Source organism: Ursus arctos, unplaced genomic scaffold (assembly GCF_023065955.2).
Source record: "Ursus arctos isolate Adak ecotype North America unplaced genomic scaffold, UrsArc2.0 scaffold_18, whole genome shotgun sequence".
Lineage (NCBI taxonomy): Eukaryota > Metazoa > Chordata > Mammalia > Carnivora > Ursidae > Ursus > Ursus arctos.
The window spans coordinates 42,023,756-42,049,058 of NW_026622852.1; the positions used below are offsets into that span (position 1 = coordinate 42,023,756).

General features: G+C 46.3%; 1 protein-coding gene and 1 long non-coding RNA gene across 4 annotated transcripts; one reads left to right on the forward strand and one right to left on the reverse strand.

Annotated features, from left to right (window-relative positions):
• Nucleotides 1-9,459: 9,459 nt before the first annotated feature.
• On the forward strand, nucleotides 9,460-18,760 carry ATP6V1G1 (ATPase H+ transporting V1 subunit G1). Its single transcript, XM_026513844.4, has 3 exons — nucleotides 9,460-9,672; nucleotides 13,668-13,768; nucleotides 16,897-18,760. The coding sequence occupies exons 1-3, from the start codon at nucleotides 9,591-9,593 to the stop codon at nucleotides 17,068-17,070; spliced, it is 357 nt and encodes a 118-aa protein (XP_026369629.1). The 5' UTR covers nucleotides 9,460-9,590; the 3' UTR covers nucleotides 17,071-18,760.
• Nucleotides 18,761-20,006: 1,246 nt separating this feature from the next.
• LOC130544046 (uncharacterized) lies at nucleotides 20,007-24,939 on the reverse strand. Of its 3 annotated transcripts, none has more exons than XR_008959955.1 (3): nucleotides 24,255-24,939; nucleotides 22,796-23,209; nucleotides 20,007-20,243 (listed from the first exon to the last, which is right to left on the reverse strand). It is a non-coding gene; the product is annotated as an uncharacterized LOC130544046 (long non-coding RNA). The 3 variants fall into 3 exon arrangements; XR_008959954.1 differs by lacking the exon at nucleotides 24,255-24,939 and adding an exon at nucleotides 23,643-24,248 and having other exon boundaries at nucleotides 20,009-20,243; nucleotides 22,796-23,154; XR_008959953.1 differs by having other exon boundaries at nucleotides 20,010-20,243; nucleotides 22,796-23,154; nucleotides 24,255-24,935.
• Between the last annotated feature and the right edge of the window lie 364 nt (nucleotides 24,940-25,303).

Here is a 25,303-nt window from a genome sequence, read left to right on the forward strand (position 1 = left end):
GGTTAAGCATCTGCCTTTGGCTCAGGTCATGATCCCAGAGTTCTGGGATGGGGTCCCACATCAGGCTCCTTGATCATCAGGGAGCCTGCTTCTCCCTCTGCTTGTGTGCTCACTCTCTCTGACAAATAAATAAAACCTTTTAAAAAAAGAGAAATCTTTTTAAAAAAGGTTTTATTTATTTATTTGAGAGAGAGAGAGAGCATGCGCATACGAACAGAGGGCCAGGCAGAGGGCCAGGCAGACTCCTCACTGAGTAGGCAGCCCGATGCGGGGCTCGATCCCAGGACCCTGAGATCATGATCTGAGTTGAAGGCAACCACTTAACCAACTGAGCCACCCAAACACCCCTTGAGGGTATCATTTTCAAAAGGTCGTTGGAAGTGCTCAATGAAAATTGTGGTGATAACTATTTACTTAGGAGGTAATTGTATATTGCTCCTGGCAGATTTATTCATCCCACAATCCAGAGCCTCACAAAGTGCTTTGCACATAGAAGATGTTCAATGAATGGTGCGTTCAACTGAGTTGAATTCATCCTTGCTGCATTGTACAGAAGGGTACATAAGACCATAGTTTCCAAACCAAGAAGTTCTGGTGGATGAATGTTTATCGGAAAGGTCTGGTCAGAGACAAAATGCACAGGGGAACTAAGAAGATATTTTTGTTCAAGTTATCACAACAGAGAGAGCCATCCAGGCGTGAAGATCAAAGTGTCTTGGCAGGGTGGCTTTACCTTAGACCTGAAGGGACGAATAGACAGGGTCCAGGTAGAGTGATGTCGAGCTAGAATTGTTTTGCAATCAGAGGAAGTCTCGGCCAGCTGAACAGGAAATGTTTATCTTTGTGTCTGGCTGGTTTTGGAGGGACAAACAATTCTAATCTTAATCACTGGTGAGGCAAAGAATGGGAAGTGGGAGGGTCGTCTGTGTTCAGTTTTGTCACAGGTAAAGGAGGGAGTCATCTGTGAATTTGTGGTAGTCATGACAACGAGTACAGGGACTCTTATCTAAATTACAAGGGGAAGAGTGGTTCTTTTGGGTAAGCCATTTCTAGGAATACACAAGGACGGGGGGATTTTGGAAAACAAAGGTTAGGGAGATTTCCAAACGGCTGGTGTCTTCCAGGACCACAGGACTCATTATTTAACATTGTCAATTTCACGAAAAAATATAAACATTACACTACATTTAATTACATATTATGCCTCATTTGTTTAAAAAATAAAAACAGGGGTGCCTGGCTGCCTCAGTTGGAGGAGGGTCATGGGGTTGTGAGTGCAAGCCCCACGTTGGGTGTGGAGATTACTTAAAAATAAAGTCTTCAAAATAAATAAGTAAATAAGTAAAAACAAAACTACTCACACATATACAGACAGATGCAGCAAGAGCAATCTTTTCCAAAGACAGATGCATCCTTGTCCCCTCTCTGCTGTTGTTGAGATAAAGTTCGAAGTCCTGAGCAAGGCCTCCAGGCCCCACCTGATCTGTCTCCTGCCCTCCGTGCTCCTCTGGCCTCACCTCAGAGCCTTCTACCTTTCCATCCATGCATTCCAGCCTTCATTGCTGTTTCTGGAATGTTCTACGCTCTCTTCTGCCCGAAAACTGTTGCCCGAGTCGAGTTGTTTTCTCCACCTTGAAAGCTCTCCAGCCCTCCTGACCTCAACCCCACGCCAGTATAGACACTTCAGGCTTGTCTGGTTACTTCTTCCTCTTCGGATTCCAGATCAGATTCCTTAGTTAAAACCCCCTGGAGATCCCTCGACCACCAGAAGTTTATCAACTACTTTGAAGTGACTTATCTTCATTTGAGTGTCTTCTAGAATATGCAAAAAGTGATAAATAAATGTATCTTCCATGCTATATGTACAATAAGAACTTACATAACTGAACATATGCCTTTGATGTATTTTCCCCTCAAGGTTACCAACTGTGTGTTTGACAAGTGACTGTTACATAAATCTGTGATCTGTTGAAATTTTGGCTTATAGACATTATAATAGAAATTGTTTCACAAACACGATATGTGAAACACTATTAAATTTTGAGCAAATAAGTGTTCTATAACTCTTTAATGAATGGTTATTCTTTTTCCTAAAAACAAAAATCCATGGAGATCAAAATTCTTTTCCTTTCGAGCAGCACCAATAGAAATACAACGTGAGCCACATGGGTATACTAAACTTTCCTATTAGCATATTTGAAAAAAGTTAAAAAAAATTCAAGATTTTTGTGTTTTAATTTTGTAATTCTTAACTATGGTGAAATGTACATAACATAAAACATACCACCTGAGCCATCGTCAAGTGCACAGCTCCGCAGCGTTGAGCCCATCCACATTGTGGCTCAACCAATCTGCAGAACTTTTCCATTTTGCAAAACCCAAACTCTCTCCCCATTAAACGACTCTCCATTCCCCTCTCCGCCAGCCTCTGGCAAACACCACCCTACTTTCTGTCTCTAGGAGTTTGAGGACTCTAAGCACCTCAGGTAAGTGGAATCACTTAGTATTTGTCTTTTTTACTGACTTATTTCACTGAATAATGTCCTCAAGTGTCCTCCTTGGTGTAGCGGAGCAGCATTTCCTTCTTTGTAAGGCTAAAGAACATTCCATGGTATGGTTTGTTTATCTATGCCGGGACGTTTGAGTTGCTTCCCCATTTTGACTATTACAAATAGCGCTCCTATGAATGTGGATGTACAAATATTTCTCCAAGACCCTGCTTTCCATTCCTGTGGGATATATACCCAGACATAGGATTGCTGGATCATATGATAAGTTCACTTTTCACTTTTTGGACAAGCTGCCGGACATATGTCCACACCACCTGCACCATTTTTTCTTCCCACCACCAACAACACACAAGTGTTCTCATTTCTTCTCATCCTTGCTAACACTCGTTATTTTTTAGAGTAGCCATCCTAATGGGTAGGAGGTGGTCAAATTAATTTTAAGAAGACATTTTATTCATCCCAGTGTATCTAAAATATTATCATCTGCTTATAATCAATAAAAATAATTAATGAGATGCTTTACATTGTTGTGATACAAAGCCTTTGAAATCTGGTATGTATTTTATACTGAGAACACATTTCAATTAAAACTAGCCACATTTCAATTTCTCAAGAGCCACATGTGGCTGGTGGCTCCCACATTGGAGAGCCCAACTGCAGAACACTGAACTCAGTTAAATATTATGTATTCATTGGTGGGCATTTCTGTTTGGCCGTCTTCCCCATGAACTCCAAGCTCCAGAAGGCAAGGAATGTGTCTGTTTGGCTCATATTCAGTAGCTTGCTGAAGGCTGGCACAGACCAGGTGCTCAATAAACATTTTCAAATGAATGAATGGATGAATGAAGTGTCACGATTCATATCTCTTTGCTCGTGATTTTGTTTGGACTCATTTGTAATTAATTTCTAGGATAATTTGCCATGCTTTGTTCCTTGATCCACTTTCCAGACATGCTTCTTAGCTCCAGAAAAGCAGAGGAATAAATGTTACCCCGGCAGATTCTCGATCTGTGTCTGTGAAGAGCTGGAAATAGCAAGTAAATGCTATTGTAAGGGAGGAAAAATATCTTCCTTCTACCCAACTTAGGTTTTTGGCTGGGTCTTTATAATAAAAGACAGGTTTACAAGAGAAAAGCATCCAGATTTATTTAAGGTAAGTTCTATGTGGCATGGGAGCCTTCATAAGGAAATGAAGACGAGAGGAAGTGCTTATGACCAAGGAAAGACGTTATGGTTCGAAACCACGAAAGAATTCTTGAGATGTCTTTGGTACAAAAAGGTGGATTATTACAGCACGGGGACAGGACCCGTGGGCAGAAAGAGCTGCTTCCCAGGATTGTAAGGGGCGGCTGATCATATACTATGGGGTTGGGGGAGGTAAGGAAAAAGGGAGGTTTCAAAAGGATTTTCATATGTTAAAGAAGACTCACAGAATACCAGAGGCCTTGCCATTGTCAAGTTAAGGTTGTTTTCCCTTCTAATAAGGCATTAACAGTAAGATAGTTGGGAGCTTCCTGAAGGAACGTTACACTTTGCCCGCTTCAAGTATCTGTCAATGGGCTGCAGATTGTAAGGACATTTAATTGTATTGACATTCCCTTCTGGAAGCTAGGTTATGGATAGAAATGCTTTGTTCTTGTAAATTGCTAAGACATTTCTTTTTTTAATTATTCTTTTTTTTAATGATTTTTTATTATATTATGTTAGTCACCATACAGTACATCCCCAGTTTCTGATGTAAGGCTCAATGATTCATTAGTTGCGTATAACACCCAGTGCACCATGCAATACGTGCCCTCCTTACTACCCATCACCGGTCTATCCCATTCCCCCACCCCCCTCCCCTCTGAGGCCCTCAGTTTGTTTCTCAGAGTCCATAGTCTCTCATGCTTCATTCCCCCTTCTGATTACCCCCCCTTTCTTTATCCCTTTCTTCCCCTACCGATCTCCCTAGTTCTTATGTTCCATAGATGAGAGAAATCATATGATAGTTGTCTTTCTCTGCTAAGACATTTCTAAGCTGAGGGAGACTCAGGTCTTGCCGGATTGTGATCTCTGTAAATTAACTGTTTTTCCTTTCCTTAGCTTTAGGGCAGCCAGGAATAGCATAAAGAATGTCATGAATATCCGATGGGGAGGGGGGTTGTGGGGTGTCAGCTTCTGCTTTGTCCTCAGCTTGCCTTCTGTTCCCTCATCACTTAAACCTGAGTGTTTTTACACTAGGTTTGATAAAGAGTGGAAAGTCATGGAAAATATGTTAGGACAAAAGAGGTATAAGCTAAGAGTAGGAAACTGGAGGAAACTTAGCGAGGCCTCTTTGTCCTGACTCCTCTCGAAGCCTCTTGGGGTCTTGGAGATAAGGATGTTCCTTTCTTCTGGATATAGGGAGGGCATTTCTCACATGAGGGTCTCATGACCTGCTTCAGGGGAGGGTCAAAGAGTCCTTCCTGCACCTGCTGATTCTCAAATTCTTTCAGTTTAAAATATTCAATATGTCAAGGTGCCATATTTTGGGTTGGTGTGTCCTGAACTCTGTCACTACCACAGCAACACAGATAACTGGGTTCATTGGAGGATAAATATTATGTAACACCAGGAGGATTTGAGAATGTCATCTTAGTCGCTTTAGAATTATTTTCAGTATAAATCAAGGAAGAGTAAGGGTTAACTATTAATCATCAGCTTTCCAATGTGGAAAATGTATATACGGAGGCTAAGAAGCTGTCTCATAGGAGGCCTTAGGTGGGGTTGGGAGTGGGGCTGGGGCATTTACTTCCTTTATGAATTTCCCATGGGGCAAGTCAGACGCCTCCCCCCCCCCCCCCCCCCCCGCCCCTGCCCCGCCCTAGATTTTGTTAAGGGTACTACTACTTGGCCACAGGGAGTCTTCGAATGAAAGGGGCTTCCTCTGGGTACAGTAGGTGTGGCAGGGGCTGGATTCTCGCGTGGTCTCACTTCCTTGTCCAGTGAACAACCTGTTCCACCATAGAGCTGGCCCTGCAAAGTCTCTCTCGGGCTCACTTGGTCTGAGGCAATTTTCATTCCCTAAGTACACTAGGTTGATAGATAAAAGTAAGAGGCCCATTGATTATTTTTCTTTGAGAAGTAACTATCACAGGGATTGAGATGCCTATGTTATTAGGAGTAGTGAGTATATGCTAAGCTAGTTACATGTATTAACTAATTTAACCTTCACAATTACCCTATTACATGATTTTTTTTTTTTAAGATTTTATTTATTTATTTGACAGAGAGAGACAGCCAGCGAGAGAGGGAACACAAGCAGGGGGAGTGGGAGAGGAAGAAGCAGGCTCCCAGCAGAGCAGGGAGCCCGATGCGGGGCTCGATCGCAGGACTCTGGGATCACGCCCTGAGCCGAAGGCAGACGCTTAAGGACTGAGCCATCCAGGCGCCCCCTATTACATGATTATTAACTCCATTTTTAACATATGAGGAGTCTGAGGCTCACAGAGCTGAAGCAATCTGCTCAAGGTCACCCAGCAAGTAATGGACAGAGCTGGGTTTGAACCCAGCTGCCTGGTTTCTTAAACAAGACAATGAGAGGCCCCACCTCCCTGAGTCACTGCTGACCTGGGACCTGTGAAGGTCACCAGTGCTCCTTCACCTTGTTTCCTTCGTGTGTTTGAAAAGCCACACATCCTCGAATGGGCAGGCTTTTCTTAGATGTGCTAATACTTTCACTCATCAGGGGTACAAAACTGGGATCCACTCTGGATCCTTCAGATGACTTGGTGAATCTTTGCTCTGGATGGCAGGCTCAAGACTTCAAGGCTTCCCTTGAAGAGCAATTGCTTCACCTCATTTCCTAGTTATTTTGGGACATTTCCCCAGAGTACCCAAGTTCTGACAACTAACACCCACTCAGATAACCAGAAAATACAAACCAGTCTGAAAATTTCAGAGGATGGCTTGTCTAGTATTGCTCTCTTTATACAATAAACTCTTGAAATGTTGCAAGAAAAAAAAAAAAGAAAGAAAGGGAAAGAGAAAGAGAGAAAGAAAGAAAGAAACAAAAGAGAAAAAAGTCTGGAATGTGTAGATATTTCGAGGCTTTCAGGAAGCTGGCTGTTAGAGGAGCCCTAATGTGAAGGCTTTTGTTAAATGGAGGACCACATTTGTAAATTAAACAATTAGCCCCCAGCCAGATAAAAACATCCGCTTCCATTTCCTGGCATTTACTACACACTAGAAACTGTGCTAGGGCTTCACATCCATCCTCCTCCTCATCTCTCTCTTTTCATAAGTGACACAGTTCACATACTGTGCCATCCACCCTTTTAAAGTTGGCAATTTGGTATTTTAAGTATTTTCATTGACGAGATGTGCAACCGTCATCGCTACCTCATTCCGTCACATTTCCATGATCCCAAAAAGAAACCCCATACCAGTTAGCCATCACTCCTCGTTCCCTCTCCCCCAGCTCCTGGCTAGCCACGAACTTACTTTCAGTGTCTATAGATTTGCCTATTTTGAACATTTCGCATCAGTGGAACGGCACAACATATGCTCTTTTGTGCCTGCATTTTTTCACTTAGCATAATGTTACCATCCATAGTGCCGCATGTGTCAGTACTTTACTCCTGTGTGTGATCAAATAATATTCCATTGTGTGGATATGCCACATTTTGTTTATCTATTCATCAGTTGATGGGCGTTTGGGCTATTTCCACTTTTTAGCTACCATCATCTCTTAATCCTTTTGCCACTCTTAGAAGTATGTGTTGTCCTCTGTTGATTGATTGGATAAATTACATTTTCATAGACTACTGAAAACGACAAATCTTCCCAGGAAATCCTTGACTGAGCTTAAAGTCCCAGAGACTAGTCAAGCACTGGTTCTTTTATAAGGAAAGAATAGGTGTTCTGGATTTCAGCCTTCTTACCAACCCCCACCTCCAACATCCATCAAAGGAAAATGTCCTGAGCCCTGAATGAGGCTTCTCCTTGACGGCGGCAGAGATATTTCTTTCAAAACGGTCTGGCATTACTTTGTTCCCAGTGCTTGGCGGACTCCAGGAGACCATCTGGTCCTTCCCATAGTCCACAAGATTCTTGCAGAAGGGCACAGTGGATCAGATGTTTCACTTTGCAAGCCTGGCTCCATTCAAAGACTCCATCTAACAGTTAATAGGGGAGTAGTGACTTTAGGCAAGTTAACTTAACCTCCCTGAGCTTCAGTTTGGTTATTATAGAAAGGAGTTAATAACATGACTTTAGAGTTGCTGTCAGGAGGCAAGAAACAACAATTGTTGGAGAGGATGTGGAGAAAGGGGATCCCTCCTACATTGTTGGTGGGAATGCAAGTTGGTACAGCCACTCTGGAAAACAGTGTGGAGGTCCCTTAAAAAGTTAAAAATTGAGCTACCCTATGATCCAGCCCTTGCACTACTGGGTGTTTACCCCAAAGATACAGACGTAGTAAAGAGAAGGGCCATATGCACCCCAATGTTCATAGCAGCAATGTCCACAATAGCTAAATCGTGGAAGGAGCCGAGATGCCCTTCAACAGATGACTGGATTAAGAAGTTGTGGTCCATATATACAATGGAATATTACTCAGCTATCAGAAAGAACGAGTTCTCAACATTTGCTACAACATGGACGGCACTGGAGGAGATAATGCTAAGTGAAATAAGTCAAGCAGAGAAAGACAACTATCATATGATTTCTCTCATCTATGGAACATAAGAACTAGAATGATCAGTAGGGGAAGAAAGGGATAAAGAAAGGGGGGGTAATCAGAAGGGGGAATGAAACATGAGAGACTATGGACTATGAGAAACAAACTGAGGGCTACAGAGGGGAGGGGGGTGGGGGAATGGGATAGGCCAGTGATGGGTAGTAAGGAGGGCACGTATTGCATGGTGCACTGGGTGTTATACACAACTAATGAATCATCAAGCCTTACATCGGAAACCGGGGATGTACTGTACGGTGACTAACATAATATAATAAAAAATCATTATAAAAAAAACAGAGTTGTTGTCAGGAGCAAGTCAAGTGTTTAGGGCAGTACCTGTCATATTGTAAACTTAACTACTGGCTTCCTATCTACCTATTTGTGCTCGGGGATATCTCTGTGCCAAATTGCTTCCCCCAAATCCACACGTGCTGGTCCTTTTCCACTAATCAACCCTAACTCCCCACTATCCCCCACTATCTTTTCCTGGCTAACTTCTTACTCTGTTGATCTCATTTTAAATGCCACTTCTGTGGAAAAGCCTTCACAGGCACCTCCATATCCCCCTCTTCTTAAAGTGCTCTGCATTTTTCTTCATTACTTTATCAGTTTGCATTTTTTTTTTTTTGGTCCATCAACCATGCACTCTACCAGGGACTTTGTCTTGCTCTCTGCTATTTCCTCAGTATCAACAGTGGTGTAGGATCATAGCAGGCATTCATCAAATATTTATGGAAAATAGTCCAACTCGACCCTGAACTGGAGTACAGAGAGGGAAAGCATCCTCCCCCAAATGACACGGCAGATTAATGGCAGATCTGTCTCCACGTACCTTATTCCCAATCCACCTCTATCCCCCGCGCCTGGTAAGAATTTTCCTAACGTGCCTCCTAATACATTTAAGAGTCAAGGAACATTCCAGAAAGGGGGGGAGAGAGTAAAACAGAGTGCAAAATCGGGGAAGCTATTTGTGTTTTGGCCTGACTCCTTCTCTCCCGACCTTAATGCGGGCATGTTGCAAAATGAGGGATTACAGCAATAACGACGTGGCAGTGCGGCCACAGCAACGGAACCAGCCAAGGTACAGGCGCCATTCAAGGAGAACGAGGCTGAGTGGGGTGGGGTGGAAGACAGAAGACAGATCCTGCGCAGGCGCAGCCGCGAAGCTCTGCCCCTCCATCCCCGCCCCTCCCCTTCCCGCTCGAGTCACCAGACGCCGAGTGCAATCAGCTGACGCGGCGCTGCGGTCGTCACGTGACGGTGGGCGGGGCGCCGGCTCAGGGCGCAGGCGCAGATCCTGGGCGGCTGGGTCAGCTGACCCGAGGCACCCGCTCGAACCGATTTAGGCCGCTTCTCTCGGCCTTAGAGTCGCCGCCGCCATGGCCAGCCAGTCGCAGGGCATTCAGCAGCTGCTGCAGGCCGAGAAGCGGGCTGCCGAGAAGGTGTCGGAGGCCCGCAAACGTGAGTTTCGGGGTGGGGCGACCAGGCGTGGCGCGGGTGCGGAGAATGCGGCCAGGCCGCGCGGGAGGTGGGAGGTGGATGAGGCCCCCAAAACTGCCGTGTGGAGGGGGTGGTGACAGTCGCGGAAGCTTGTGTGTCTGTAAGCTCTCTGGATCTGAGGCTCCGGAAGGCTTTTTTTTTTTTTTTAAAGATTTTATTTATTCATTCGACAGGATAGAGACAGCCAGCGAGAGAGGGAACACAAGCAGGGGGAGTGGGAGAGGAAGAAGCAGGCTCATATCGGAGGATCCTGATGTGGGGCTCGATCCCATAACATCCCATAACGCCGGGATCACGCCCTGAGCTGAAGGCAGACGCCTAACCGCTGTGCCACCCGGGCGCCCTCGGAAGGCTTTTAGGTCGTCTGGAAGCTGCGATGCGGGGCAGTAGATAGGGCGAGGAAACAATAGTAGGTGGATGACCTTCTTGGGGCCTGGGAGGCTTGTGACGTGGGCTGTTTAAACGGAACTCGTCGTCTTTCCCCGTCGCTTGCTCCTTTGGCTTGCTCTCAGTGTACAGAGCTACCATCCACGCTGTTGCTCAGTCTAGAAACAGAGTTCTCTTTGCCACGTCTCCTTCTCTTGTTCGCCACGTTTAGTCGGTCGTCAGGGTGTTTATGGCTGTTCACTTTCCCCTATCCTTACAGCTAGCATCTTAGTCCGGGACACTAGATTTTCTGAGGCTCAGGTACCAGCCCGATTCGTTAGTTTCTTTAAAAAAATTTTTTTTTAAAAATGCGGTTAATATGTGCCAGACGCCTTGCACCAGTGTCTCTATCAGCACGGTATTCAGATCCCAGTGAAGGAGGCAGATACTGGGTGGGTTAGTTGCAGGTGCCAGGAGGGCTAGAGTTGAGAAATGTAAGGTTGCTCAAGAACTTCACGTGAATCTAATCTAGACTGGTGAGTGGGAGAAAGCCGCCTCCTCCTTGAAGTCCATTCTCCTCACTTCAGTCAGAGCCCCCCCCTCTCCTGGGATGCAAGTAGGACTTCCCCACCCCCTTTACAGTCAACAAACGTTTAGTGCCCGCAGAATGAAGGCCAGATTCCTTCATAGGGTGTAGGCAGCGTTTTTTGGATCGGGCATTCTTCGCTTACCTCATTTTTAGGTTCTCTCCTCCAGGTATCCTGAACCACCGTGATGCCTTATTTCACCTGCAAGGCTTTGCACAGCTCTTTTCTCTGCTTGGAAGTGCTTTTCCCTAGTTTCCACTGTCTTTTCTCTAACACTTAGTCGCCCTTCAGATCTCAAAATGTAGGCAGCAAGCAGTTCTTCCAGGAAGCCTTCCCCGCCTTGTCCTTCTCTCGGACTAGGCCAGGAGTCCTTCCTAAGAGCTTATGTCTGTCATCGCTGTGCAATAACTTGGTTCTTTATATGGCGCAGTCACTAGACTAAACTCCTGGATTACAGGGACTGTGTGTAATTCAGCTGTATGTATTCATTTCCCCATCTGGCGAGATAGGTATTTCTATCCCTATTATACAGATGGGTGAAATGAGGTTTCGAGAAATGATTTGACCATACCCTGGGAAGCAGCACAGTGGCCTAGAGGTCTCTTTTTCCATGCAAGGATAAAATAGCAAGAACTATTAATCTTAGTGATTCCTTGGTGCTTCTCCTGTATTTAAGTCTTACACTTATCCCACACCCAGGTAGATTTCAAGCATGGCTCTTGTACTTTCTGGATTAGGGGCTGTGTGATGCTCTGTGTTTCATAGGAAAAGCTTTCTTTGAGGGAGCTGGAGATGGGAACAAGCCTTTTATTCTTGCTCTGGTGACTGGAAAGTTCTGTGTTCTTCATAGACTATTTCTCATCGTGCTCTTGATAAAGTATTTCCATAATGACTTATCAGAGTTTGTCCTGTGATGGCTCATTAGTAACAGAAGTTGTGTCCGTTTAGGAACCATGTGAGATTATTTGGGGGAGGTGCAGGAACAAATACTTGGAATATGGTGAGAATAATTCTGAGTGGGGCGCCTGGGTGGCTCAGTCGTTAAGCATCTGCCTTCAGCTCAGGTCATGATCCCAGGGTCCTGGGATCGAGCCCCACATTGGGCTCCCTGCTCAGCGGGGAGCCTGCTTCTCCCTCTCCCCTTTGCCTGCTACTCTCCCTGCTTTGCTCTCTCTTTCGAATAAATAAATAAAATCCTTTAAAAAAAAAAAAAAAGAACTGACATCATTTAAAAAAAATAATTCTGAGTGTCTTGGAGGTAGGGATCACATTTTACATTTTTCCTTGTCTCATCAAGCTTGGTGCATGGTCTTGTATATCTCAGATAGCTATTCCATATTTACTGAATGAATCTGTTTTAAAGGAGTGAGTTTATGGCTGGTATACATTTCAGAATTTGCAGAAATTAGGAACAGAAGTATTGACAAGAACTACAGTTTGAAAAGAATCACTACTTTTCTTGATCTGTGGTTATGGTTAACTTGCCCGTTAAGAATTGGGAAGAGGCAGTGCATGATGTGACAAAATGGTCCAACCTACGTTTTTCATGAAATCATTGTTTTGGACCGTAAAACTTAATTGTGTTACAGTTTATTTCAATGGAGTAAAACAAAATATTGACTCCCTGAAAAATAAGGTTTAAAAGAAACATGATTTTCTGTTCAAATATATATTTTTGGTTTTCAGAGAAGTCTGTCAGAATTGAACTTTGAAGATATTGTGACGGGCAGAGAGTGATTTTATCTTAATTCAGAGACCTGTGGTAGTTGGGAGTGACGAGGAGAGTGGTATTGTGAAATTATGTGGAGCTAGCATAATATTTGAGCCATAAATATCATTTGTATATTGTTGGTTTGGAAAAGATCTTTGGCTTTGAAATACGGCTTTGAATATAGATGGTGAGGAGGGGATGGCATGTGGAGGACAGGGGTAGAAGTAGGCTCACGTGGACAGCAGTAGGCCCTGAATAAGACTGGAGTAAAATACACTTGCAGAAATAGTCTCTGGATGCTCTGATTGCTTTACCAGAGACATCATGGAGTGTTGATGTCGTGGGGTCATTATACATCCAGATCCTGTTCTGCATTAGCAAGTGGGAGGTCAGATTCCATTTCATTCATCCACGTGGGTTGAGTGGGATTTGGGAAATTGATATACAGTGATGTCTAACAAAGCTTACTTTTAGATGCAGGATGTCTTATGCTCTAAATTAGATAAATGCCCAGGTTGATCATCTAAGACTCTTCCCCCTTTCCCCCCGCAATTTGGGTATCAGAGGTTTGATCAGTGAGCAAAGATTCAAAGAAAAGAATATGTGCTGGTTGGTCTCATGGTCTGTTTTCATACAGGCTCTGATGGCATCTAGAGAGTTTTTTCAGCTGTATGTTTATTCTCTTCAAGAAACCAGAGGACCTGTGTCTCCTCACTTCTTAGATGCTTGTGCAGTCTTAACCATCCAGTGCTCCCCATTCAGGACTCCTTCCCAGAACCCTTTCATTACTTACTTTCTTGTGCACAGGCATGGTTTTTAGTTTCCAATATTACATCATCTGTTTCATTAGTTACATTTTAGGTTGATGTCCCTTGGGAGCATATTAGTCTCCTTGCTCAGCTTCTAAGCAGAGCTCCACTAGGTGTTTACTTCTTAGGAAGAGGAAGAGTTCTCCAGATGGCTAATGTCCCTCATTTTGTCTTGGTTCTTAATAGTGGAGAGTGAGAGAATATTCTGACACATTCCAGAATGTGTCCATCATTTACGTTCTGTAGTTATGGAAGATGGTCCTCTTTACCTAGTCACTTCCTAATTAAGTACAGCCTGGAGGAGGCAGGAACCTATATTGTCAGTTAGCTCTGAATTCCCTCTTTCCTGTGTGTGTCTCTTGGGACTGTACCTTTAAAACTTTTTTTTCTTGTTTACTGTTAGAATTTACCATCTCAGTCTCTGCTTCCTCTTCTCCTTGTCTTTTAACCACTTCTTGATGTAGCTTTTTCCTTTGAAAACAGGAAAGAACCGGAGGCTGAAGCAGGCCAAAGAAGAAGCTCAGGCTGAAATTGAACAATACCGCCTGCAAAGAGAGAAGGAGTTCAAGGCCAAGGAAGCTGCGGTGGGCCCGGTTTATATTCATTACTGCTTTAGTTTCCTGAGGCTTTCCTCCTCTTCCCGTTTCCCCAGGCTCTCAAAATACACAACAGAGCTTGGAGGTTGTGATTCTGGTTGAAATTTGAAAATTTGGCTATTGGATGTCCAGGCTGAGTCTCCTATATAATCAGTTGTTTTTTTTTTTTTTAAAGATTTTATTTATTTATTTGACAGAGATAGAGACAGCCAGCGAGAGAGGGAGCACAAGCATGGGGAGTGGGAGAGGAAGAAGCAGGCTCATAGCAGAGGAGCCTGATGTGGGGCTCAATCCCATAACGCCGAGATCACGCCTTGAGCCGAAGGCAGATGCTTAACCGCTGTGCCACCCAGGCGCCCCTAGAGAATCAGTTTTTAACTAACTTTGAGTCCTAGCCTTCACTTAGTCATTTCACAAATGTGTATTGAACTTGTTAACCTGTGCCAGATGCCAGGGGATGAGCTGTGAACAGAAATAGACACGGTCCCTGCCTCATGGAGCTTAGCTTAAACAGTCTGATGGTCAGGGAGACTCAGTAATAAAAGGATAGTCGTGCAGACCCACAGCCGTGAGAAGGGCTGTGGTGGTCATAACCTCCATCAGCAGGAGCCCACCCAGTATGGTGGAGACACTTCGCAGCAGATGTGTGCGATAAGAGTGCAACAACAGATCACGAAGCAGGAATTCTGGAAAGGGGAAAGGATGGAGGAGGGCTTCACAGAGAAAAGAAACTCTAGCAGGACTCTTGGATACAGGTGACAGAAAACAATTCAAACTGGTTTTACACAAAATGGAATTCATTGGCTTATGTAATTAAAGACCCAGGTGAAAGGTTAACTTTATTTTGATCCAGGAGCTTCAGTAATGCTCTCAGGACATTATGTCCATCTCTCAATTCTGCCCCTGTCTTTGTGGGCTTCATTCTCAAGTTCTCCCTTGTAACCTTCACTGGTTCCAGGCACACGCCCTCCCAGGCCCAAGTCCTGTGATTAAAGGCACATGCCTCCCTCGTTGCAGTAAGTAGCAAAAGTGTCCTTCATCTTTGCACTGGACTGTCCCGGTGCTGTTAAAACTTGAAACATCTCTGACTCTTGAACTGGGGAGATTGGTGCTGTCAGCCGTCAGATTGCCCACAAAACAGTGTGGAAGCCCTCTCGTCAGGGCAGCTGCCTCGGCTTATTTGCACGTCGATGCTGCAGTTGCTTGTAGAGATAGGAGCGGTGCTGTGGGTGCAAGCATGAGCTCTGAGGTTTCCTAGCAGTGTTCAGTGTAACCCCTTTAGCTTGGACACAACTGACTGAGGCCTGACATACAGTTTATATTCACAGAACAGAGGCAGTGTCCCCCGTCCCCTACCCCTCACTCCCAGTAGGGTTTTGAACCTTTAAAAATAAGAATTAGCAACTGAGCTAACGTGCCCCTCTATTTTGCCAATATGAACAGTTACAATAAAGTAGGAAGAGTCCTAAGGTTGAATTGAGGAAACGTGGGTTAGAATCTTTGCATGTTCCCCAAGGGGAGTGGTGGCCTCCGTACCGGTTATGGAGGACGAGGTGACCTGCGAGAGAAGGCTTTCTTCTTGCGCACTGTTGTGTGTGGACAGCTAGGGAGGGATATAGTTAATACATACGGAAAGGGGCAAGAGCAGGTTAGAAGATAGAGGGGGTCAGACACACAAAAGTTTTGTCTTCAAGACCCTGATAGGAAGACTTCCCTAAGCTCTTTCCTCAGGCTCTGGGATGAGCCCTCCCCACCCCCAATCCTGCCGGGGGACCCCTCCTTCTGCTTTCTGTCTGTAAGCTGCATGTAGGCGCTGGCTGGCTCTCACGAGGACACACGTGTGTGCCATGTAGGGGAACAGGGTGCTCTGGGCCTCCTCCGGGAATCCCTCACCCCATCACTCGCTGAGTGGCCTCAGCGTTTGCACAGTCCCTGCCTGAGGTCCAAGCCATCCCCCCTTTCAGCGCCCTGGGTCAGCTGCTCCCTAGAAGGGCCCTGACCTCCGTTCAGCCCCTGGCTGGATTGCCTTCCCTTGCCTGGTAAGTTCTGACAGTGCCTGCCCCTCCAGGGCCTCCAAGAAAAGTATTTTTACAGCTTTCTCCCTTTGTTACTGACCTGTTAATAAAGGGCTTATAGTGATTTAAAAAAAAAAAATCATTCTAACAAAGTAGGCATAAACTTGACAGAAAGCTGGCCATACTGTGAAGACTGAGGATAGAATAAAATTTATCCGTCAGTGTGTGTTAAATTGTGAATGGAGATTGAAAGGGTAAGACATGAATACGGCAAAAAATTCAAGCAGTAAAATAGGGCAGCAATGAAGTTAGTCTCCCTCCCACCCAGACCTGCAGTCCTCCGCAGAAACTGTCACTATTAATAGTTGCTGCATATTCTGCTCGAATATTTATATTTGAAAGAATAGATGCCTGTAGTCATAATACTGGTGAATCTGCTGCTGAATGTAAGAGCTAGAGCATGGACCGGTAGCGGTGAAACTGTGTGTTCCTCCAAAATTGCATCCTTTGTGTTTATTTTTTTAAGAGGTTTTTGTTTTTTTTTTAAATATATACCACCATTTATCTCTCCTTTTTAAAACTACACAAGGAAACACATTTACTAACCACACTGACACCATTTTATATCTTGCTTTTTCCCCTAAAACTGCATATTTTACAGTTCATTCCGTCTCGCTGCACACATCTCCTTTATCTTTGTTTACGGCTGAGAATGTTCTCTGGTATAGATGCACCATAATTTGTTTAACCAGTCCTCGGTGTTGGCTCTTTGGGTTCATTCCAGTCTTCGGTTAGGCTATACATTAGACTCTAGAGAGAGCGAATATATTGCTCTCCGGGGTAATTTCTGAGTCATGGAAATGCCGTGCAGTTTACCTTTTGATAGATGGTTGAAGGTTGGTCACCAAAGCGATTGCCTCAGTTTTTGTTCCCATTAACCGGGAACACCACCTTCCCACATGCTCTTCAGTCACAAGGTTCCATTGTCCGTTGCTGATTATTTGTATTCACTGGTGAGACTGGGTTTCTCCAGAACTAAGGAAGCTGGCCAGCCAGAGTGCCGACCTGACCTTCCCTGTGTGTCCTTGCCCCCGACTCCAGGCTCTGGGATCCCACGGCAGCTGCAGCACTGAAGTGGAGAAGGAGACCCAGGAGAAGATGACCATCCTCCAGAAGTACTTCCAGCAGAACAGGGATGAAGTCCTGGATAACCTCCTGGCCTTTGTCTGTGACATCCGGCCAGAAATCCACGAAAACTACCGCATAAATGGATAGGGGAGGAAGGAGCAGCTCTGCGTGCGGATTGGCATTTTAGATGCCTTCATGGAATACGAAGCTTCAGCAAAGCTTGAGTAGTTACATCCTTGTGAAAAGGCATTAAGTTATTTCTGTATATTATGTAGTAGATCCCGTCACTTTTGGAGAATAACAAGTCTAGCTGCTTTGTACAAACGTAGAGCCTACCCAAAGATTTTCTCCTTTTACCTCATATGTCTTAGAAATTTACTGTGTATGCGTTGTCGGTTTTCCTCTGCCTTGTAGCTCAAGCAACATATATATCAGTACTTTTTCTTTCTTAGATGTAGTAAAAAAAAACAAAAAACAAGAACAAAACATATTGTTTAAAGAAAGAAAGGGATTAAATATTTTTTTTCCCTAAAGCTTTCTTGAAGGTCAGGGGCTTTATCTATGAAAAAGTAGTAAATAGTTATTTGTAACTTGTGCGAAGCAGCAGCCAGCCTTAAAATAGTCCTTTCTGGCTAAGGGTAGAACAACAAATACTAGTATATATTGTTCAGGCTGCTTTTAGTTACTCTTAATCAAAATTATTAGATGATAGAATTCAAGAACTTGTTACATGTTATTACTTGATGTACTGATAATCATTTAAAAGTAAAGACTTTGTCATGCATTTCCCCCGCTCTGGTTCATCCTTTTTGATAATGCAGAGTGCACTTTGACCCAGATGTTTTGCGGAACTTTACTTAGGAAATTAAATTAGCACATGTAGCACATACGCATTTGTGCATACATATTTAGAAAATATTCGTGGTATGTATCTTAGCAGGAAGGAAATCACTTGTGATTTCACCCAACAGTCGGTTTGAAAAACAGCATCCAACCAGTAGTAAGTCTGCAGTTTGCCTTTTCTCTAGAGCACCCTGGACTGGGGCGGCCTTGCGCAAGTTTACCGAGCATATTTCCTCCCTGGTGGGCTAAATGGTATGTGTAATACCTATAGGAACTTCACACTAGCTCTTAAGAGTGAAATGCTTTGTGACAATTAGCCGAAAGTCTGCAAAATAATTTCTAGTAGATAGAAACAGTTGCAAGAGAACACTGTGGGATTTCCTTGCTTGTTCTGAAAACGTAGAGTATTAGATGCCCTTCAAAAAAAAATCACATTTTATGAGACTCAGGATGGGTCTCAGGCCATGTCCGTCTCTAGTTACTGTTCCTTTTTATTTTCAGGCCATGTCCGTCTCTAGTTACTGTTCCTTTTTATAGTATGATTCCTCAAAAGAGTTTTCCACATGAGCTTTTCCAGTTTTGACTGTGAAAGCACTCCAGTCGGGCTTGCCACTCCACTGAAAGCACGTGTCAAGGTTAGCAGTGCTGGCCAGATCGAGAGGTCCAGTCTTGCCACTTGACGTTCAGTCCTGTTCGACGGGGTTGACCAGTTCTTCTTGAACCACTTTCTTAGCTTCGCTCTGCAGTGATGTGTTACTTTGCGCCTCTGTCTCTTGCTTTAGTTCTAACCTTTTCCCAGGGATTTGTTCTTGGACTTGTCTACGCTCATTCCCTTATTGAAACCCACATTCTTTTCATGGCTTTAAATACCATCTCTGTTGAAGACCCAAGTTTGTATCAGCTTCTCTCTCCTGAGCTCTATAGATGATGTTTTCAATTGCGTATTTGCTATTTTGGTTTGGATATCTAATAAACCTCTCCCCCTTAAAGTGTTCCACACTGTACCCAGTTTTGTTAGGACTTGACTCCTGGTGTTGCTGAGTGCAGCAAACTCCCATCTCTGCCTCCTGCAAATACAGATTTCCCAAACCGGAGGACCGTGAAGAAGCAAGGCCTGCATTCACCAGTTTAGCCGCGGCATCTAACGTGGTTGCCACCAGTATTTTCATCCTGGGTGCATAGGGCTGTACTTCCGTACATTCTGCCTGGTTGTTCACTTCCAGCCAACCAGCTGAATGGTGGTAAGGTTGAAGAAGCAACATAAGGAAGTACTTCAGAAGTGTGATCTAGGGTCAGTTGAGAGGAAAGATAAGGCCGGAAAAGAGCTTGGTGATCTGGGGAGAGGAAGCTAAGGGGTCTGAAGAGTAAATGGAAGGTCAAGTGAGCGGAGAGACTTGGCTGTGAAGGGAAGGCAGGAAGAGTGGCAGTAGTGGCGGATGGTGGAGGTGGTTGAAGGGAGGTGAGAACATGTTTAAATGTGGGTAGGGGAGGGAATAGAGGGAGCGAGACCGGAGAACACCTGGGTGGAATGAGATCCCTGAGGTGTCTGGAGGCTGCAGGAGCCAGAGCACAGATGGGGGGATTAGTTCTAGCCTTCAAGTTTGATGGTCCTCAGGGAAAAGAGTGGGTGTTTGTGTCCTAGGCCAGTTGAATCCGTCTCTGGAAGTGGGACCAGGACTACGATGTTTTAAAATCTCCCTTGGGGAGGGCCTTCCATTATGGCCTGACACGAGAACCTAGCATCTGTTTGTTTCTTCGACCACTAAGGCAGATGATGTTGGTTCTGACATGGAATGAACTCCAAGATACATATGTATGTAGAAGAGTGTGTGATTTGTTCCCATTGAGCCTAAGAAAAGGATATTCACATGCCTGTACTTGTGTATACAGAAGATACAAGAAACTGGTACTGGTCTTTCATCTCAGAAGACAAGGTCTGGGCTGCAACGGGAGGGTTGCTTTTTGTGCTCTTGCTTTACAGGGTCCTCCAGCAGTGTCCCTGGCCTCTACCCACTGGATGCCAGTAGTATCCCTTCAGCTGTGACAACCAAAAATACCTCCATTGTCAGATGTGCCCTGACCACTCCCCAGTTAAGAACCACTCTCCTGCAGCAACAACAGAATTCTTAAAAAGTACCACCCATGAGTCCTGGAACATCCCAGGTACTCAGCAGATGTTTCCTAATTTTCTAAAACTTGTCCTTTTCCCCTCTTAATCATCCTTGATTTACATGTTTAATACTAGCTGTTATTGGTCAGGATAGAATACACTGAAATCCCAGTGGTGTAGTAAAGGTTTATTTCTTACAGTGTTGGATACAAGTTTGGTGACTGCAGGCAGGTGTCCTCCTGCAGTGTCAGTGACTCAGTTTACTTCCACTTTGCTGCTCTACCATCTTAGCACGTGGTTTCCATGATGGCAGAGGCAGGGAAAGGACAGGTTGGCAAACAGGCACCAGCTCTTACACGCTTCAGTCCTGAAATGACATGTGACATTTGTTCTGAGCCCATTGACCAGCATGGGTCACATGAACCGACCTAACTGCAAGGAGTCTAAGAAGGGAGAGCCCAGGGATATTTGGATATTCGGTGAGTCAAGAATGTCTGCTGCGGTTGTTAACAGCTTTCTCCGTGCTGGCTGATGTTCTGAGAACTGCATGGCTGTTAACTAATCCTCATAGCAACTTCGTTTTGCAGGCTACGACGCAGGGAGGTTGCAAGGATGAGCAGAGCTGGAGCCAAGACTGCGACAGGCGGTCTAGCCCAGCATCTGTTTCACCACTGCCTGCGCTCGGCGCCGAGCAGGTGGGTCTCCCCTTTGACGCTTCTCACCTATGTGATCCTTTTCTCTTTACATCTCTCACATCCTAGATTAATTGCTCCTCTGGGCAATTTCTTTTTTTAAGTTTTAAGTAGGCTCCCTGCCCAGCATGAGGCTTGAAATCATGACCCTGAGGTCAAAAGTCGCATGCTCTACTGACTGAGCCAGCCAGGCGCCCCTCCTCCGGCCAATTTCGTGTCATGTGAACCCATTGTCTAGAAAGAAGGATGCCCTCAGCATTGCCCATTACAAGCACAGAAACTCTTTGACCGTTCTGTCTGGTGTCGCAGCTCAGACCTACTTAAGTTCTTGACAGAAGGCGTAAAATGGCTTCTAGAAAGTCAGACCTTACGTGTAATATCTACAAATTCCCTGAAGATGTGCCATTCCCACGTTCTGCTCCCTCCCACTGAGTTTCTGAAAGGTGAGGCAGTTTGTCGTGTGGAATCTCTGCGTGCTTCAAGTGAGGGAGCCTGTGTTCCAGGCCCTTAGGTCAACATACAACAGCCCTGCAGTTTAGGCTGTGGATCCCACTTCCATGCATGGGAAAGCTGAGGCCCAGAGAGGCTTCTAGAAGGCTCCAAGGTCACAGAGCAAGGAAGTGACAGAGTGGGCATCAAGTCCAATGGGATCAGCCTGAAGGCTGCAAGGGAAAAACCCTGCTCTGCCCCGAGGCTCATTCCCAGGACTATGGTGGGTGGAGTACTCAGCCTCCCAAAGCTTCAAAGCCTGTAGCTAAAGTTCTTGGCACATTTGGCCTTCCACGCCAGGAGACTGATGCTACCAGAGGTCAGTGGGAGCCGCTCGATGAAAAGGACCTGCTTGGATGAGTCTGGCTTGCTCCTCATCTTTCACCTTTTGTACTTTTTCTCTCCTTCAGGGACAATCTGGCAGGTCTCAGAGTGTTTTTCTCCTGTCAACTGATCTACCACTTCAGTGGCCCTGAAATTACTGAAAGAGCTTCCACACAGGCAGGCGGCTCCAGTTTTGCTCCCTTCCACTCCCCTTCCCCTGTGGAGGCTGCTCTTAAGAGGCAGGAGAGGCACAGTCTTTACTGAAAGATTTGGCCAGTGGTTCCGGGAGAGGAAGCTGCCAGATCATGTCAACATCTATCATCTCTGGCTTTTGAAAAACTTCAAATGACACTGGCTTGTGGGTCAAATGTCAGTTCAAGGCCATAGCTCCCTGTGTTTGGAGGGGATGAGTGAGGGGGATGGCTGAGCTTGGAGGGCCGGGGGCACACAGCCCCCCCTTTTCTCCTACTCGAAAGTAACTTACAAAGGGTATAGTGGCAGCATTCTGGAACATGTGGCCGCAGCTGAAGATAAGATTAGGGGCGAAGCCAGGCTGGTTGTTCCAAGAACCTGACTGGGTTGGCTACTGTTGTGCGGTTTTCAAGGTTAAAAGACCAGAGGGTGGAGCTCTCTAGTTTAAAGCCTGAGTACTCAGCTGCTCCCCCCTCTCCCAACCAGATGTGAGCTCGCCCTCTTTTATTCTCTTTGTACCCATCCACGGCTTTTGCTTTCCTGCGCGCAGTGTAGAAAACAGATGCCTGACACCCCAGGCCTTCCTGACAGGAATTCAGAGTATTTCTTCTGGTTTTGACCCGGTTTCCCGTCAAACAGCATGTGACTGGTCTTATTGCCCGCACACCTCCTGACAAGGACAGCTGTGTGTTTCGTCTAAGCACCCACATGCTGTTGACCTATATTGTGTAGATCTCGTAGTGGAGAGCTCACTGCAACGCGGCATCCGAGATTTCAAATCAACGTAATGGAGTCGTTAGCCAAGGAAAATTCTGTCAGGCATGCTTTGGAAATAATTTTAAAAATAGCTCACATTTACTAGCATCAATTTTATACCAGGAAAAATTCCCGGCGTTTTGTATACACAATTGAATTCTCCCACTGTCTCTCTGAGATCAGGTATTATTCCCATTTACACATTAGGAAACTGAGGCGCGCAGCGATAAAGTCGCTCGCCCAGGGTCGCAGAACCAATAGTGGCACAACCTGGACTTGAACCCGGGTCTGCCTGGCTTCCCGACCCGAATCTCTGTGTGATTTAGTTCAAACTGTACAGGCCATGGCAGCATCTTAAGTGCTCTCTTTCTAAAAGAGTCAGGAAGTCAGTAAATCTATATAACACGCAGCCCAGTTTCAAAAACAAGATCTAATTCCTCTGCTTTGTTTTTTCACTCGCACTCACCCAGCGGCTCTGAGGCCCCCCGGGTCCCATCTGCTGCCACACTTGAAGATTCTGCCAGGCTGGGAAGAGCTTCATTTCTTCTCGCTGCATCCAGGTTGGCAGAGTCGGCAGCAGCCCTCAGACACGCGTCTGTAACCCTTGCAAACACGGCAGGACAGATGGTGCAACTGCTGAGTAATGGTGGCTTTGGCTGGGGCCCGTGGTTATTGGATTTATCTGTAGCTGAAGCCCTGATGATTTCATTCACAGCTCTTCATTCACTACTTCAGATGCGTGTGGCAGACCCTGAGGGCCGGGCGTCAGGGGACGGCTGGGAGCCGAGGCAGAAGCAGCCCTATGCACCGAAGGTTTCTTCTTTTCTGGGGAAGGGGACATTGAAAAATGACCACATCACGTGCTCGGTGTGTCTGTAGGCTAAACAAGGATGACTATGAGAACGGGGGTGGGGGAGGGTACTGGCCGGGGCCTGGGACAGGAACGGGTTCCCAGAAGAAGGGCCCTTTCCCCTGAGACCTGAGGATGTGTCCACCAGTCAGGTGTTGAGGTGGAATGGGGTTTGGGGCTCCTTTCCAGATGGAGAGGGATGGCAACTGCTGAGAACTGGAAGTGAGAGACGGCATGGGGTTTAGGAGGAACTGAGAAGTGCTCTGCGTTCTTGGAACTTAGGGAGTTTTGGGGTTGGGGTTGGGGGGAGAGCGGGTAAACATGAGCCCAGGGTAGGCTGGGGCAGGGCCGGGCTTGGGCTCACCACATACAGCCTAGAGAACCCATCAAGATATTGCTACTGAGGCCTGCTCCTCAGAGAGCTTGACTAGATTTTACTCGCCGTTTCCTGGATTTTCTTCACCTTTCTCTATTTGTGGGGGGGCCCCTACTCCTTCATGCCCTGGTGCCAGGACTTCCCGGGTGCTGAAATCTCAGAGATGCGAGAGGCGCTTTGCCTGGCTGTCCCAGGGTGCAGCTCACTTCCCCGAAGACTTTCTGTCCCGTACTTCATCCTTTAAGTCTTCCCATCACTCGGTTGAGCAGATATCGTTCTCCTTCCATTAAGGAAGGAACAGAAGCTCAGAGGGGTGAGCCCAACTGTGCAAGTTCACATGCCAGTGAGTGATGGAGCCTGGACGGCCAGTTCCAAAGGCCCACGTCTGCTGTGCCTCCCCAGCAAAGGAGACGGATGTGTCCGCACGGAAGTTCTTAAGGGACTGATGCCGTGAGAATGCGGAGTCAAGGTCGCCTGGCAGGAGAGGCAGGAGGACGCTATCCCGCTTCATGGAGGAGGTGGGCCTTGCCGGAGAGGTGGGATTTGGATGGGCGCGACGGGGCCACACACCCGTCAAAAGATCCCTTTCGGTGTCCCATCAGCAGTTAGTAAAGCTCCAGTATCCCACAGGGCTCTTGCTCCCACGCCCCCAAATCATGTTTTAGGAAATCAGACACATAAATAGCGATCTTTACTCACATGTTCGCTGCTGCTCAGTACAATGCCTGGCACTTAGGCACCCAGTGTCCTCTGTTGCTGAATAAACGAATGAACTTCATCTCTAGTTACCTCCTGCCTGGATCCTCACTTGCCTGGTGAATGAGGGCACCTGGACGGGATCCGCCGCTCTGTTCCTCAATCACTGCTCGCTGCCCCCAAGCACGTCACCTCTGCCTCTGGCTGGGCCACAGCCAACCAAGTCCTGTGGCCTCAGAGGCCCCCAGCAATTTGGCAACATCTGTTGAAATTAAAAATGCACCCATTCTGACTCAGCAAGTCCACTTGCAGAAACGCAGGCTGTGGCATGTAGCAGCACTGTGGTTCTGACCATCCTAGCCAGGCCTGGGAGCCAGCGGGAACGCCGTGTGTCCTCCAGGAAAGAAAGCGCCTTCCTACAATACGTGGAGGTTTATGGACTCCTTAGAAGGGAGGCAGAGCGGAGTGTTCTGGCATGAGGTGAATGCCAGGAAACCATGGAAAAATACCCAAGGTTCGCGTGTTCCCGGGGCGTGGGTGGAGAGGGGCACTTTTCCCGGTAGACCCCTCTGAGTCCCAAGTGGTGCAGGTGGGCGCGGCAGCCAACGTCGCGGGAGCAGCTATCCTGTGTCTGGCGGTTGTGAACACGTCATACAGACATACATTAGAGCTTTACACAGTCCCGTGAAATGGTTCTGTTGACACCGAGAGGTGAACGACCTGATTGGGGATGATCCGAAAAGCGGTCAGAATTGGCTTGGAGCTCAGGTAGCCTGACGCTCTTTATCGTGATGCAAGGAGGATTTTTCATTAAATAGCAAGTCCCTGAGAAGTTTCTGGTCCCCAGACCGCCGCCTCCGCCGGCTGCCCCGCCTGTGTTAGAAGGCGGGAGACCCCAGGTGCGGAGGCTCGGGAGGGGCGGCTCGGGTGCCCGCGGGCCCCAGGGGCGTGCACGTGGTCGGCGGGCGCGGAGGCGCTTCCCGGCGGCCCCGAGGGCGCCCGGCTGATGCAAGGGAGCAGGTTTCCCTCTGGGCCCCAGGAGCCCGGCGGGC

Excerpts from the sequence above, each read along its gene's own strand:
- ATP6V1G1 (XM_026513844.4), top strand. The coding sequence starts at position 9,591 with ATGGCCAGCCAGTCGCAGGGCATTCAGCAGCTGCTGCAGGCCGAGAAG. Across the intron at positions 9,673-13,667 it reads GGTGTCGGAGGCCCGCAAAC|GAAAGAACCGGAGGCTGAAG; the intron begins GTGAGTTTCGGG and ends CTTTGAAAACAG. Across the intron at positions 13,769-16,896 it reads TCAAGGCCAAGGAAGCTGCG|GCTCTGGGATCCCACGGCAG; the intron begins GTGGGCCCGGTT and ends CCCCGACTCCAG.